This window comes from Xenopus laevis, chromosome 9_10L, assembly GCF_017654675.1.
Source record: "Xenopus laevis strain J_2021 chromosome 9_10L, Xenopus_laevis_v10.1, whole genome shotgun sequence".
In the NCBI taxonomy this organism is placed as follows: Eukaryota; Metazoa; Chordata; class Amphibia; order Anura; family Pipidae; genus Xenopus; species Xenopus laevis.
In genome coordinates, this window is record NC_054387.1 from 38,917,272 (window position 1) to 38,930,221 (window position 12,950).

Here is a 12,950-nt window from a genome sequence, read left to right on the forward strand (position 1 = left end):
TCCTGCTAAAAAAAGGCTGAATCCCGAATCGAATCCTGGATTTTGTGCATCTCTAATTCACTGTCATTTCAGTACAGTTTCAGTACAAGCTATGATTAAATCCAGTAGGGTTGACTAAGCTCAATTATTCTAATTAAAGTACATTAGGTCAGTTGAATAATTTGTGGGGCAAATTCGTGGGTGATAACACTTTGTCCTTTACAAAAATGCACTTTTTTTAAAATCGGTTATGTTTTCGCTCAGGTTCCCTTTGTATCTTATATTTTATTTAGAAATAAGAAACCATTCCGTGTGACAAATGTGCAATAACAGGGGAAATCAGAAAGGGGCAAATACTTTTTTTTGCTGTGGTGTGAATTTATAGTATTAATCCTATGTAATAATGGATATTGACACCCACTAGTTTAATTTGTAAGGATGTTAGAAGTCATCAATGAGTTCAGTAAGACACACACAGTGGCATTTTGGCTTTAGATTTCTCATATGGATCAGAATATTAAAACAACTCTTACTTTAAAGGCTGTTTAACCCGCAGCCCTCCAGCTGAACTACAGCTCTGTCAGAGAATGAACAGAATCCTTCGGCAGCTGACTACAGAAATCCTTATTCATTATAGATGGAACTTCACTATTCTATACGAGTGATGCATCTGTAACTCAGGCTGTCTGTAAAAAAGAGTAAAAATGATGTGTCTTGTATTTTCCTTTCAAGTGAATACAAAGCCTGACACTGAACAACCATCTTTACAGTGCAGCTGTCACAGTCTGAAGGGTTACCATGACCAGATTCTCAACAGAGGAAACAATTTTCACATTATCTATCAGTCACATTACTGCCGACAATAATTTTGCTGACAGCAGGAAAACAAGATTGTTTATAATTTTGTTTTATGGATTGCTAATGTAATGAGAAGTAGCTGAGCTTCCCATCAAGTCACTTTATTTGTAAGTGGGTACCAAATAATCCAGAGCAAAAAAATCACATTAAATTGCTTTTAATTTGCTGCAGAAGAGGGAAGTGGCAAGTAAGAATACCCATGATATTCAGTGTTAAATATAGGCTACAATTACTTCTCAGGATATTTCTTTCTGTCCTTTATAATAAAGCAATCCCAGGTCATTTATATCCTTTACACTAAAGCAGGGTTTTCTTTCGTGGCTGTTCACAAGTTATTGAACTGCACGTTCGGTTTCATTTATACTGAAAGGAAGGGCCATGCTGCTTGCTCTGCCAGTGGAAAAAGAATCAAAAGAAATGTGGGGTCCCTGGTGGCTATATTGAAATTAATGAATATTTGCCAGAACCTGAAACTTCTGAAATGTCAGTGATTCAGGGAAAAGCAACTGCACTTTGCAGGCAGAGCTGACTCAGACAGTGATCCTGAGGGAATGATAAAATATGGATTACAAGGGAAAGCTGGTGGTAGGAACATGAGCAAATGAAAGGAAGAAGAAACCGCAGATGTTGGCTGAAATATAATTAGTTGTGTGAAGGACAGAGGAGATAGAAAATACAAAGTGATTTTTATGTTAACAAGTGGCACTGAGGAGCTGTTACTAAATACATTTTAGCCTCTCCTTCTCTTCAAAAGTGTGAAGAGTTTATAGTTTTCAGAAATGATCTTTTTGCCCCAGTTATGTATTATCCCAGTACTGGAAAGCTGATCTCAACAATGTACGTCCCATAAGCTCACCCTAAAGGAGAGAATCCCAAAATGTAAGTGCAAAAAAAAACAGGATTCAGTGTCTTTGTCCTTTTGCTCAGGAAGCAGTGCTTTGCGAAGAAGGGTTCTCTTTGCAGTCCCATCCTCCAGGCAAATCGACAATAAGGGGTGCGCAGTCATCAGGCTCCTCTTCAAAATCCCACTGGAATTTCTTGGTGAGATGAGCTCGGAAGCGAATAGCTTTTTTCCTGAGGGAGGGATTTGCATTGGGGGAACACAGAAAGGAGAAGAGAACCTGTGGAAACAAAAGGTTTTTGTAAGAGGAGAAAAATGGAAAAAGGTGGCATGTTAGTGTAACAGAGTGATTAATGGCCTTCCAAGCGGGGTGCAGGGAGTTGCAACTCAAGCAGCACAGGATAAGGTGGCCATAGACGCACAGATAATATCGTACAAAACAAATTTTCGTACTATATTCGGTGCATGTATGGTGGAAAAAGAGCCGACCGATATTGGCAGAAGACTTCGATATCGGTCGGCTCGTCGATCGAGCTGGACGGAAAATTTTGATCGGGTGCCTTTGAAGGCTTCCAAACATCGGCCATTGTTAGTGCTGAATCGTCGATACAGGTAGAATTCTATTGTTTCTACCTGTATATCTGACGATTCAGCTCTACACGTGTGTATTGAAACTAATGATCTTTCTTGGAAAAGATCTTTTCCAAGAAAGATCGTAATTGTTACATCTATGGCCACCTTAAGTGCTGAATTGTCAGATACAGGTAGAATTCTATTGTTTCTACCTGTATATCTGACGATTCAGCTCTACACGTGTATTTAAACGAACGATCTTTCTTGGAAAGATCGTAATAGTTACGCCTATGGTCACTTTTAGCCAATCATTTTCTAGATCACAATGACAACATTATGGCCTCCAGTTGAAATACCAGCTGTGGGGCATAAGTTGCAATGTAACGTTTAAAAAACATACCTGCAGAGTACTGGTAAGGAAGTTGTTCTGGGATACAATGTCAACAAAGAAGTCGGTGGGTACTTGTGCCAGCTGGTGGTACAGGACGGATATAACTTTAATGTAGAGTTCTGGGTGCTGCAGGGAAAAAGTCTCTGCGCGGCACAGAAGGTTGAGCAAACTCTTCCACTGCTCAAATGCTTCATACACATTCCCAAGTACAAAGCAGACAAAAGAGAACTGCAGCTCAGCTGGGAAGAGAAGAGTTAAAGTCAGTAAGATAGGTCGCTAGTAGGTAAAACCCTCCTTCCAGTTCTAAACTATGCAAATAATTCTGGGTAGGACTTACCAAGCAGCTGCAAGGGTTGTCCTGTGTAGTGTGTTTTAAGCAACTGCTCAAGAGCATAGGAAAGGTCCAAGCTGTGCTGGGTGATCTCTGTAGGGGTGGCATCATCAGGGTACATCTTGGCAGGAATCTTGCTAAATCGGATTTCTGTTCCCTCTTTCTGCTTCATCTGAGGCAGCCTGGCCATGCCCTCCTTATAGCTTTGGCACACACTGTCATATCTAGTAGGAGAACAAACCTAACCTTGTAATGAACTGCACATATCTGTAATATATGTATATTTAAATACAGTACAAAGCCAATGCTAAATTTGTGCACAATAACTTTCACATTCAACAAAAAGCTGATGAGTAGAGGGCATGCAAAGTTGCAATTGTACTTTTATTATAAAAGGCATTTAAGGTGAAGTTCACCTTAACTTAACTTTAGGGCTACAGTTACCCAGGACTAATTCTTGGCCTGTGGATAAACTCAGGGCAAGAATCAGCTTTTATGCTGACTCCTGGGTCGGTCTTGACCAGTGTCGGACTGAGGGGTTTCCGAGCCTAATGGGGCTGCCACTTCAGGGGCCCGCCACACCAATCAGGACCTCCCACTCACACATCTGTTCTGTGTTGCAGCAACGATCAGGAGGGGAAGTCCTGGGCCCCCACACCTACCCCAGGCCTACATCTCAGTTATCATTTCCTCCTCTGAAGCTGCACCCTCCCTCGTACCTGTTCCATGTTGTGATTGGGGATATGGTTCCAGGTGGGTCTGGGTTGTCCGGCCCAAGAGGGCGGGCCCATTGTTTTTTTTCTAGGTGTTGATGCAGACACAACATACACATACTGCACATTTTCACACAGGTACACAATACTTTGTTTTTTGTTTTTTTTTAAAAAAAATTACACTTTTTTTTACCCTTTTTCAAAAAGGGTAAATTTCCACACTCCTAATAGTTCTCCTAGTTCCCATTGACTTTTGCCATATACCTGGGAAGGTTATGCTGGACTCGGTCTGCAGTGTGGGTCATGGCTTCCAGGGGAAGGACCTCAGGAAAAGAGAATATTGTGCCACAGGTTGGTTGCAGCCTGAACATGGTCTCCTTCTCGATGTGATTACTGAGTGACACCCATCGGCGCATGCTCTCATAAGGATATGGCCCCAGGAAAGAGTCTAAGGATTGAAGCTCCTCCCTCAGCTTTTCTGCTTCTTCATGGGGGGCTACAACCATCTCTTCCTCCTGGGGGTTCCAGTGGAAAAGACGCAGCTCTCTCTGTTGCAAATATAGGAACATGCTGCTGCGAGGGCTCATCTCTCCAAGCCCTCCTCCTTTCCCAACTACATTGTAGTGCATGAAATGTACACCCGGGGGCACCATTTTCACACCTCTAAACCGAGGTCCCACCTGCCAGCTATTGTAGTCAATGCCAAATTCAGAACCTTCAGGTACACCCAGGATCACCAGGGTTGCACCTTCAAAAAACAGCTGCCGGGCAAGTTCAGGATCCATGTCTGCTGAGGAGGTGTCCATTCCTATACAAGAGAGTAAAAGGATATTTATTAAGCAGGTTTCTAAAACTATATATTCTTTGGTATTACAGTCTCTCTTCAACTTCCAAGCACTTTTATAGTTCAGTTGTTTTCAGATTGTTCACCAATCCTTTTTGAAATACTTTACATTTACTTTTGACTGAAGTTTAAAGTTTGATATTCTGGTCTCCGGTGTTAAAGTTTCGCAGCTCAATAGAACCAGATGGTCATAATTTGCTACATTAGTCAATACATTGATACAGTTCTCTGGAACATTAACCACGTTCTTACCTGCTGGGACCCGCTACCCGACCAGACCCGCAAGTAGGGTTGCCACCATTTCCTAAATGTTTACTGGCCGGTGGGGGCGGGAACAAAAAGGGGCGTACCTGTGATGCAAAAGGGGCGTGGCTATGGCACCAAGATTTTCAGACTGGGGACAGAGTCAGCAAAACTAAGTTTACTGGGGATTGGGGGCAGGCCGAGGGGTCTTTTTGAAGGGTATTACAAATTTACCGGCAGCTACATTGCCGGTAAATTTGTAATACCGGCCTTGGCAGGTGTTTTACCGGCTGGGTGGCAACCCTAGATGCATTATGATCCAAATGTTGTACCATAGGGCCCACAATCGGATCAGCCCGATATCACCCACCTCAATGTGGACATATCGCTAAGAGATCCGCTCTTTTGGCGTCATCATCAAACGAGCGGATCTCTACGCCTATGGCCACCTTAACAGCTGCCTTTAATGAAACCCAGGGATTCTGCTCAGCAGGGACAAATATAAGAAAAGTATCAATAGTTTACAGAGTCAGCGACCCCCCCCCCAGCTCCCAGAGGTGCTTTAAAAAGACATAAGGTGAAAACTGAAACTTTAAACTTCAATATTAAGAAAACATTCATAAATGGAAAATAGAAAGTCACTAAAATGCCTTAATTTCTGGCGACCTTTACAACTGAACTGGCAAGTGTTGGATTTAAGTGATCAGATCAGGATTTATCATCCCAGGGCAAATACAACTCTGTTTCCCAGCAGTGTAGCAGCACATGGTGACTGTGTGTGGGGGGAAGTTTGTCTATGGACTTCCATGATCTGCACCAGGAATAGTATTCCTTTAATGAACGCTTCCCCTGTGTCTCCCTCTTATCACCGAGCTCCACACCCCGCCCCCACTCTCTAGTTGAGACTCCGAGGCTGCAGCCACTAATAACAGGGGAGACCCCGCCACCCGCCTGCCCCCTCCAAGCTGCACAACAACAATGTGTAAATCCGGAAGAGCGGACTAGTGTGAGACTCACTGGATACAGGGTCACGTGAGACACAGAGGAAGGACACTCCAGTAAGCGGACTGATACCCTCACAAGATAATTCTACACCCACTGCACATACCTTGAAATCAACACTGCTTGTAGGAAAGCAGAATCTATCACAGTTCCTACCCGGAAGCAGAAAGGCTTTCTCTGTGCAGCACAATATCGCTCCCCCTGGAAACCAACCCCTCTCAACACTGGTTCCTTTGGTTAGCTATCCCCAACATGCAAAACTCCCTCTGCTCTGCATATTACTGTCTGAGCACCTCAGGCTGAGAGACTGGAGAAGTCAATACTACGTTAATAAGATTCCTGTCTAGCACTGCACTGCCAATCACACCATGTCCTGCAAGGCTTCAATAAGAAATCATACCTCCCAACTAGAGGGCGATTTTTTGACCACGCCCATTTTTGTGGCCACACCCCCTAATTACCATGTTCATTTTACAAGATTTGGCAGGTTATGAAAGTTTGAACATATTTCTGTTTTTTTTTTCCCAGTTATTACAGTTTTGCTAATGAAGGTGAATTGCCCTAAAAGTGAGTCTAACGTTTCCCAAGGGATGTTATCTTATATTGTTACAATTACTTATTTGCATATCTCAGAATTGTTACAAAAGTATCTTATCTGCTGCTGTGGCTGTTCTGGGCTCTCTGCCAAAAGCCAATGAAGTTAGACACATTGTTTCTTTTTCTGGTTGTTCAGTGCAGAGAAAAAACTGGACTTTCCAGTCCAAACGATGGACTGTCCCTCTAAGAATGGGACAGTTGGGAGGTATGAAAAGTGTTTGTTTTTTCCTTGCTTTGGTATATCCTGACCTGGTAACTTAAAGCAGAGTCTTCAGCTACAGCTAGGGTTGCCACCTTTTCTGGAAAAAAAATACTGACCTTCCTACACAGTGGCGGAACTGCCAGGGGAGCAGGGGGTACGATTGGGCCAGGGCTTCCCGGCAGCTAGTGCGCCACTGAATTCCAGCCACAAAATTGCGTACGGTAGGGGGTGGGGGTGGGGGTACCACACCAGGGCCCGCCCCCCTCTAGTTACATTACTGTTCCTACATATTCATCTTTTTTGCCTATATTTAATAACATTGGGATGAACCATCATTTTTACCCGCCAGGCCGGTAAAATACCGGCCAGGTGGCAACCCTAGCTACAGCCAAACCCCTTGCTATGGGCACATAGTTATGGGCACTGTTGTCAGTGGTTGTTGTCAGCCTGCATATTTCTGCAGACTGTGAAAAGCAGATCTGCTTAGTGCCACTGTTCCAATGATTTGAATTTCATCAGCCTGTATGCCCTCACACACCAGGCTGACGTCAACCCAAATACTGACCTCAGCTTCATCTTCGCTGTGTGTGACAACACTTGGCACAGGCCCTTTGAGCAGGGTCGGATTGGTGGGCCCATCGGGTACTGCTGTCCAGGGCCATTTCTCCGCCCCCACCTGCTGCAGTTTCGGCACCACTGTCACGCAGAGCATGTGTGCATGCGCACTATGTTTTGCCGCAACCGCCCGCAAAAAGGGGAGGTCACGGCAGGAAGAATCCTGCAAATCTGGGTGCAGATGCAACCCTGCCTTTGAGTCCCAATATAGTAAATAGGCTGATGGCTACATGTACTATATATATAGGAACCAGTGAGCCCATGCCTAAGATGGCATATTTTCTAAAAAAAAAATAATAATAATTCGCCCAGCTTGTGGCTGCTTTCTTCCCGTTTTTTTTTTTATTTAATTTTTGTATTTACATTATAAATACCCGTGGGCATAGAATTTCAGAACACAGTTGCTCTTTTGAAACATTTGAATATTTTTTGTAATAATTTAATATTTGAAATCTGATTAGCAAAGTAAAGGTAAAGCTTGCAAACACTTCTCTCTGCCTGGAACTGCTGAAATATAATGGTTTGCCTTAAAGGAGAATTTAACCCTAAAGTTAAAATAAAATATGAATCTGCACTGAGGCATGTTAGGGGCATTTGCCCAGGGTAACACTAAGGCTGGGGGGAAAGGGGTCTATGTGGGGTAGGGATTTTTTTAACTTTAGGGTTGAATTCTACTCTACTTTAAAGAGAAAATATACCCCCATTTTTGACATGAGCTCATTCAGATGGGCTTATGTAACAAAGGTGCATGGACAGTATCTGAGCTATATTCTATATCTGAATAACCATAATTTTTATTTTTACGCAGACATTTTCACAGACTGAAAGGAAAAAACAAGTCTATCTTTGAATTGTAGGAACCATTTCCCAAACCCTATTAGACTGTCATTCAAACTTTTTCCATTTTGAAATGATAGATTCTATGACTTGAAGTCCCACTGTTTTTCAGAGAATCTGTGAACCGCCCACTGTAGAAAGCAGGTGGATTTCAAGTCCCAGAATCCAACTCATTAGAAAAGGAACAAGGTGTGGAAGAGTTTGTGATCCTAATGGGCAGGTTTACTAATAATCACATTTTGTTTTTTCCCCACAAATCTCAAAAAAAAATTGTGATTTTCCTATTTTTTTAAAAACTCAAATAATTCAAGATTTATCAAGTGTAAAAACCATGAAAGCCACCAATACAAAACTTTGTCAGGTAAAAGTTGTCGAGGTTCTATAGAAGTTAGTGGGAGCTGCGCTGATCTAATTGGAACGTTTTAAACCAATACATACTATAGAGGTTTTCAGATTTTTTTTCAGCTAGGAATTGTCTGAAAATATGAATATTTAGAGGTTTTTCAGTATTGTATTTTTTTAGCGCATTGTTCCGTTATCTTCCATTTGTAATTTTTTTTACTTGGCTCTTTGAAATGGCATAATGTGATTTCTTTGTATAAACACATTTATTTTACAGCACTGCGCAATATGTTGACTCTCTAAAAATACATGTTAATAATAGAATTAGTGGTTTTTAGAGAAAGGGGGGTCATTTATCAAAACTGGGCAAATTTGCCTATGGCAGTAACCTATGGCAACCAATCAGATTACTGCATTCATTGTTCTACTTGCAGCTGGCTTTAAAAAGCTAATCACTGATAGGTTGCTATAGATAACTGCCCATGGGCAAATGTGCCCAGAGTTGATAAATGAGCCCCACTGAATTTAGTCATGGTTTCAAAAACCTCTTAAACCACTAAAATCCGACCTTAGATAAATAGACATCTATGGGATGGTTGGCAAAACGTTCCTACAAGTCAAACTATAGACTGTCATGGTTTATGTATTTGTGTGCCAAAATACATTTATATTCAGATAGTGTTTATGCAACTTTTATACGTAAGGCCAAGTTAATAAGCTTATTTTGAAAAGAAGGGAATTTTTCCCTTTAAGCACTAGGGCATTTTGGGGAATCCTATCTACCACAAGTAAAAGTAATACCAGTAGTAATCTTTTATAATGATGTATTGTACATACTAGAATTGTATTTGAAGAAAACAACCTGTGTGTTTCTATAGAGTCTCCATGTAAATGGCAAGTCCCAGCTAAAAGTTAAGAGACCACTGGGAAAGAAATGTGGGACAACCAAAGATTATGTAGATATGTATCTAAATTATTAAGCTCCCTATTGCATATGTAAGGCTGGATCTAGAGCAAGAAGAGCCAAATGATTATGGAAGCACCAAATCCATAATCTTTGGGCAAAAATCTTACAAGGGGAGGCAATTCTATAGGGGAAAGTTTGGGCAAGGTGCAGCAGGAGCTGTGACTTTACTCTTGCTCGAGGCATAACAGGGACAAATAAACAGCTATTTTTCTTTTAGGAAGGGTAGATTGGGGGTAACTTAAGCACCTCCCGAATAGTCATATAAATAAATAAATTCTGGGAATCACACTCATTTGCTCCCACCCCTCTGTAGTAACACCTCAGTCACCCGTCAGCAATGGTCAGGAGCAATATTGGTGGAGCTGGGCGTCGAGAGTTCAATACAATGGGACTGGCATCTCTATATTTGTGTTCTGTCAAAGATTTTTGTCCATTGATGTAACTAGTGGTTACTATTAAAGTCAAAATCACATAGAATAAAGAATGGAGACTAACACAAAGGAGTCACACCAAGTTTGTTTTTATTGGCTATAGAGCAGTGACATCACGGAGCACGGGGAGAAGGGGAGAGCACAGCATTATATTAGGTCAGGCCTCCCCCTGTGCGACGTTTAACCCTTTCACACATACACAGCTCAGCCATTCCCCGGCTAGCAGGGACATCTCCAGGCTTGAAAGCTGACAACCAACAGGCTAATACAGCAGGGTTTTCTACTTGCAAGGAATAAAAAAAAAAGGAAAATAATTTGTTCTGACCGTTGCAGCAAGGAAGCTCAGTTACCAGTTTCAAAAGTTACATAGTACATAGTTATACTTGCTCACTGCCTTCAGGAATGGATTTGATATGTTCTTAGATACGCAGAATATTTAGAATTTATAGGAACACAGCAGCTCAAATATATTTATCAATATATTTTTTAATTTTTTTTTTTTTTACTTTACTGTGCTCCTAGCTTTAATGGACTTTGCTGGGATCTGCCAAAAGATGTCAAGCTAAAACCTAAACTACAAATCAGACTAAAAGTGGAAGTCAGACCATTACATGAAATACAGGGTTGCTTGCCTGGAACTCATATTCTGTGACCCCTACATGAGCAGTTCTGGGGCACCCAGAGGCAGGACAGTGCACTTCTGGAAATTCAATACGTATATTCTTATATTGTGCAGTGAGTTAAGAAAAACCAAAAATGTTTATTTACAGCACCCACAAGAAATCTGATGTTTCAGACGCACTTACCAAACCTTCAACATACCTTCCTTCCCTCTTTTTCTGTTCTATGCCACTCCTCCAGCTTATCTCATTTTCTCTTTCTTAAGCTGGCAATAGATGCAAAGATCCAATCATTCGAATCCTCGAATGATCGGACTTCCCCACTCTCTCAAATAAAGTACAAAAGAACAGATCAGCCGATTTTCTGCCCCTGACAGCAATAGTACTATAGTTATGTCCAACAAAAGCTGGTGATAGTCTCCCACTGAAAATCGTACGATCGGCAATACACGCAGAGAAATTATCGGCAGCCGAAAAATGTCGGGACTCTCCACTAGGGTTGCCACCTGCCTGGTTTTTTACAGGCCTAGCCGGTAAAAATTATGGTTGATCCCAATGTTATTAATAGGGAAAAATGATAAATATATATGAAGGCCGGTATTTTTTTCCAGAAAAGGTGGCAACCCTACTCTGCACACAGGGTCCAAAAATCGTACGAATCCTCAGATCTTTGCATCTATGACCAGCTTAACTATCCCCCTCCCAGCTTCTCAAGTTTTAATTAATCTTATATCCAGCATATCTGCTCTCCTTTTTTTTTCTTTGTCTCCATCCTTCATGACTGCTCCTATTCATTGTCATTCTGTCTCTCATACTCTTCATCTTTTCTCTCTACTCCTATTCATCTAATTTCTTGTCTTGCTTCTTTTTTCACCCTGCCATCTTTTTGCCTTTATTTCTTCCTCTCCTATATTTATTCTGTAACTCTTTTTTATTCTCACATGCCTTACATTTTTCTTCTTTGTCCACCAGTATGTCTTCTCCCCATTCTTATTCTCTTGTAAAAGACTACAACTTTTTATTAAATTACAGCACATTAACCTTCCCCTGAAAGCCAAAGGCTGGACAATTGATTTAAGTTTTCTCCTAAACTGGGGTGCTACTCGTTATTACTATTCTCCTCCTCCTGAGGCTCCAGCTGTGTCCCGCTACACTTAATTTGATCCTCACCAGCTAATTCACTTCATCACCTCTCACCACATTTCCCATACAGTTACCTGAGGGCATGGTACACTGTGATTGGGCTGCAGCACTGTTTATTTATGCTGACATACCAGTTACTCCTATACAGTGCTTGTAAATTTCTTATCTTCCTTATAGTACATTTACTTCTGAACTCTTAAACTGAGAACATCCTTGATACACACACTCCTACCCCTACAGTCTCTGAGCCATTGGTTTAATTTCAGATTATGTTATTTAAGATTTAGGCATATGAACTCTGCAAGGTTTCAAATATTGCCATTTCTAAAACTGATGCAGAATGTTTAAAAATGTCTGGTTGTTAATTCAATAATATATACTTACATATGCTGGCAGTACAATTAGGGATATACTATTGACCCATGGATTTATTATATTGCATTTTAGGAGTCAGGATGGAATTCTTTACCCCCTCAATACAGTATGGGGTAAGAGCTGGTGTTTTGCATCCCCTTTGTCCAATAATCATATTGGGGGTTTAGTGAACAGTTGAATGTTTTTCTTTCTCATCCTCAATAACTATGTAACTATGTAAGCGGCTAATCTTAACTGAAGTTATTCAGCATTTAAAATCAATCAAAGATCCAAACGCAGTTGTGCAGATTATGAGAAAATGGTTTGATAGTGCTGGATTTCTAGCTAATTTGTTCTCCTGGATGCAGATTATCAGGACAGGCTCAGACCGTGCTGCGTTTCTATCTAATGCAGAGTGAATTCCAGGCTGCCGATTATCAGGACAGGCTCAGAGCGTGCTAGGTTTCTATCTACTGCAGAGAGGTATCCTGATTAATCCGTAGATTAACCCCTTCTAGGGCTGGAAAGCCAAGATGATCAAAGGATTGATTCTTCAAAGGTCTCTAGCAATTCGGAGCGATAGTTCCTTAATAGTGCAGATAAAATTAACCCTGTAGATGTTGCATGCAGTCCCGTATTGCCACACATGCGTCTCAGGAAGATTTGGCCAAGGGGAAGGGGAGAAGGGAAGCTGTATAGTTGCCCTCAGCATTCTATTAGGGAATCTGCTCCTGGGAGGGTGGCAAGTCTCTCTCTTTCTCTTTGTAAGGGGGTGGTGTCATCGTGGTTTTATTTGCCCCTTGCCGGATGTGATGGTATTTGCAGCTGGCATGGTGTGTAAAGAGGAAATTAAGGGAGGGAGAGGGCGTCCTTATTTTCATTGGTGAAAAACAAAGAGAAGTGGCCAAGGGAAGGTTTCAATCCAAAATCCGACGTCATGATTTCTAAAGTGGGGAAAAAGACACACAAAAGAAAAAAGCCTTAGACAGTATTACTAGCAAAATGACAAATGAACATCATTTATGAACACACAGAACAAATCACTACTAAAGGTGGAGCATGCTCAC

The 12,950-nt window shown here is 41.5% G+C and overlaps 2 protein-coding genes across 6 annotated transcripts in view; both read right to left on the bottom strand.

Moving 5' to 3' along the window:
* Positions 1 to 922: 922 nt before the first annotated feature.
* On the bottom strand, positions 923 to 5,899 carry aar2.L (AAR2 splicing factor L homeolog). Of its 2 annotated transcripts, none has more exons than XM_018241208.2 (5): positions 5,791 to 5,811; positions 3,951 to 4,494; positions 2,980 to 3,197; positions 2,652 to 2,881; positions 923 to 1,958 (listed from the first exon to the last, which is right to left on the bottom strand). In XM_018241208.2, exons 2-5 carry the CDS (start codon positions 4,490 to 4,492, stop codon positions 1,761 to 1,763), a joined length of 1,188 nt encoding a protein of 395 aa, XP_018096697.1. In that variant the 5' UTR covers positions 4,493 to 4,494; positions 5,791 to 5,811; the 3' UTR covers positions 923 to 1,760.
* Positions 5,900 to 9,839: 3,940 nt separating this feature from the next.
* Positions 9,840 to 12,950, bottom strand: part of LOC108704607 (band 4.1-like protein 1) — a 61,224-nt gene continuing 58,113 nt past the window's right edge. For all 4 annotated transcript variants that reach the window (XM_018241237.2, XM_041576951.1, XM_018241235.2 and 1 more), the window contains one exon: positions 9,840 to 12,827. In XM_018241237.2, coding sequence (XP_018096726.1) covers positions 12,819 to 12,827 — 9 coding nt within the window. In that variant the 3' untranslated portion in view covers positions 9,840 to 12,818. The remainder of the gene's footprint in view (positions 12,828 to 12,950) is intronic.

What these genes read in the sequence shown, in the direction of transcription:
- aar2.L (XM_018241208.2), bottom strand. Translation starts at nt 4,492, where the DNA reads ATGGACACCTCCTCAGCAGACATGGATCCTGAACTTGCCCGGCAGCTG. An exon ending in GTCCAGCATAACCTTCCCAG is followed by an intron (nt 3,198 to 3,950) that starts GTATATGGCAAA and finishes TTCTCCTACTAG; the next exon opens with ATATGACAGTGTGTGCCAAA. An exon ending in ACAACCCTTGCAGCTGCTTG is followed by an intron (nt 2,882 to 2,979) that starts GTAAGTCCTACC and finishes TTCTCTTCCCAG; the next exon opens with CTGAGCTGCAGTTCTCTTTT.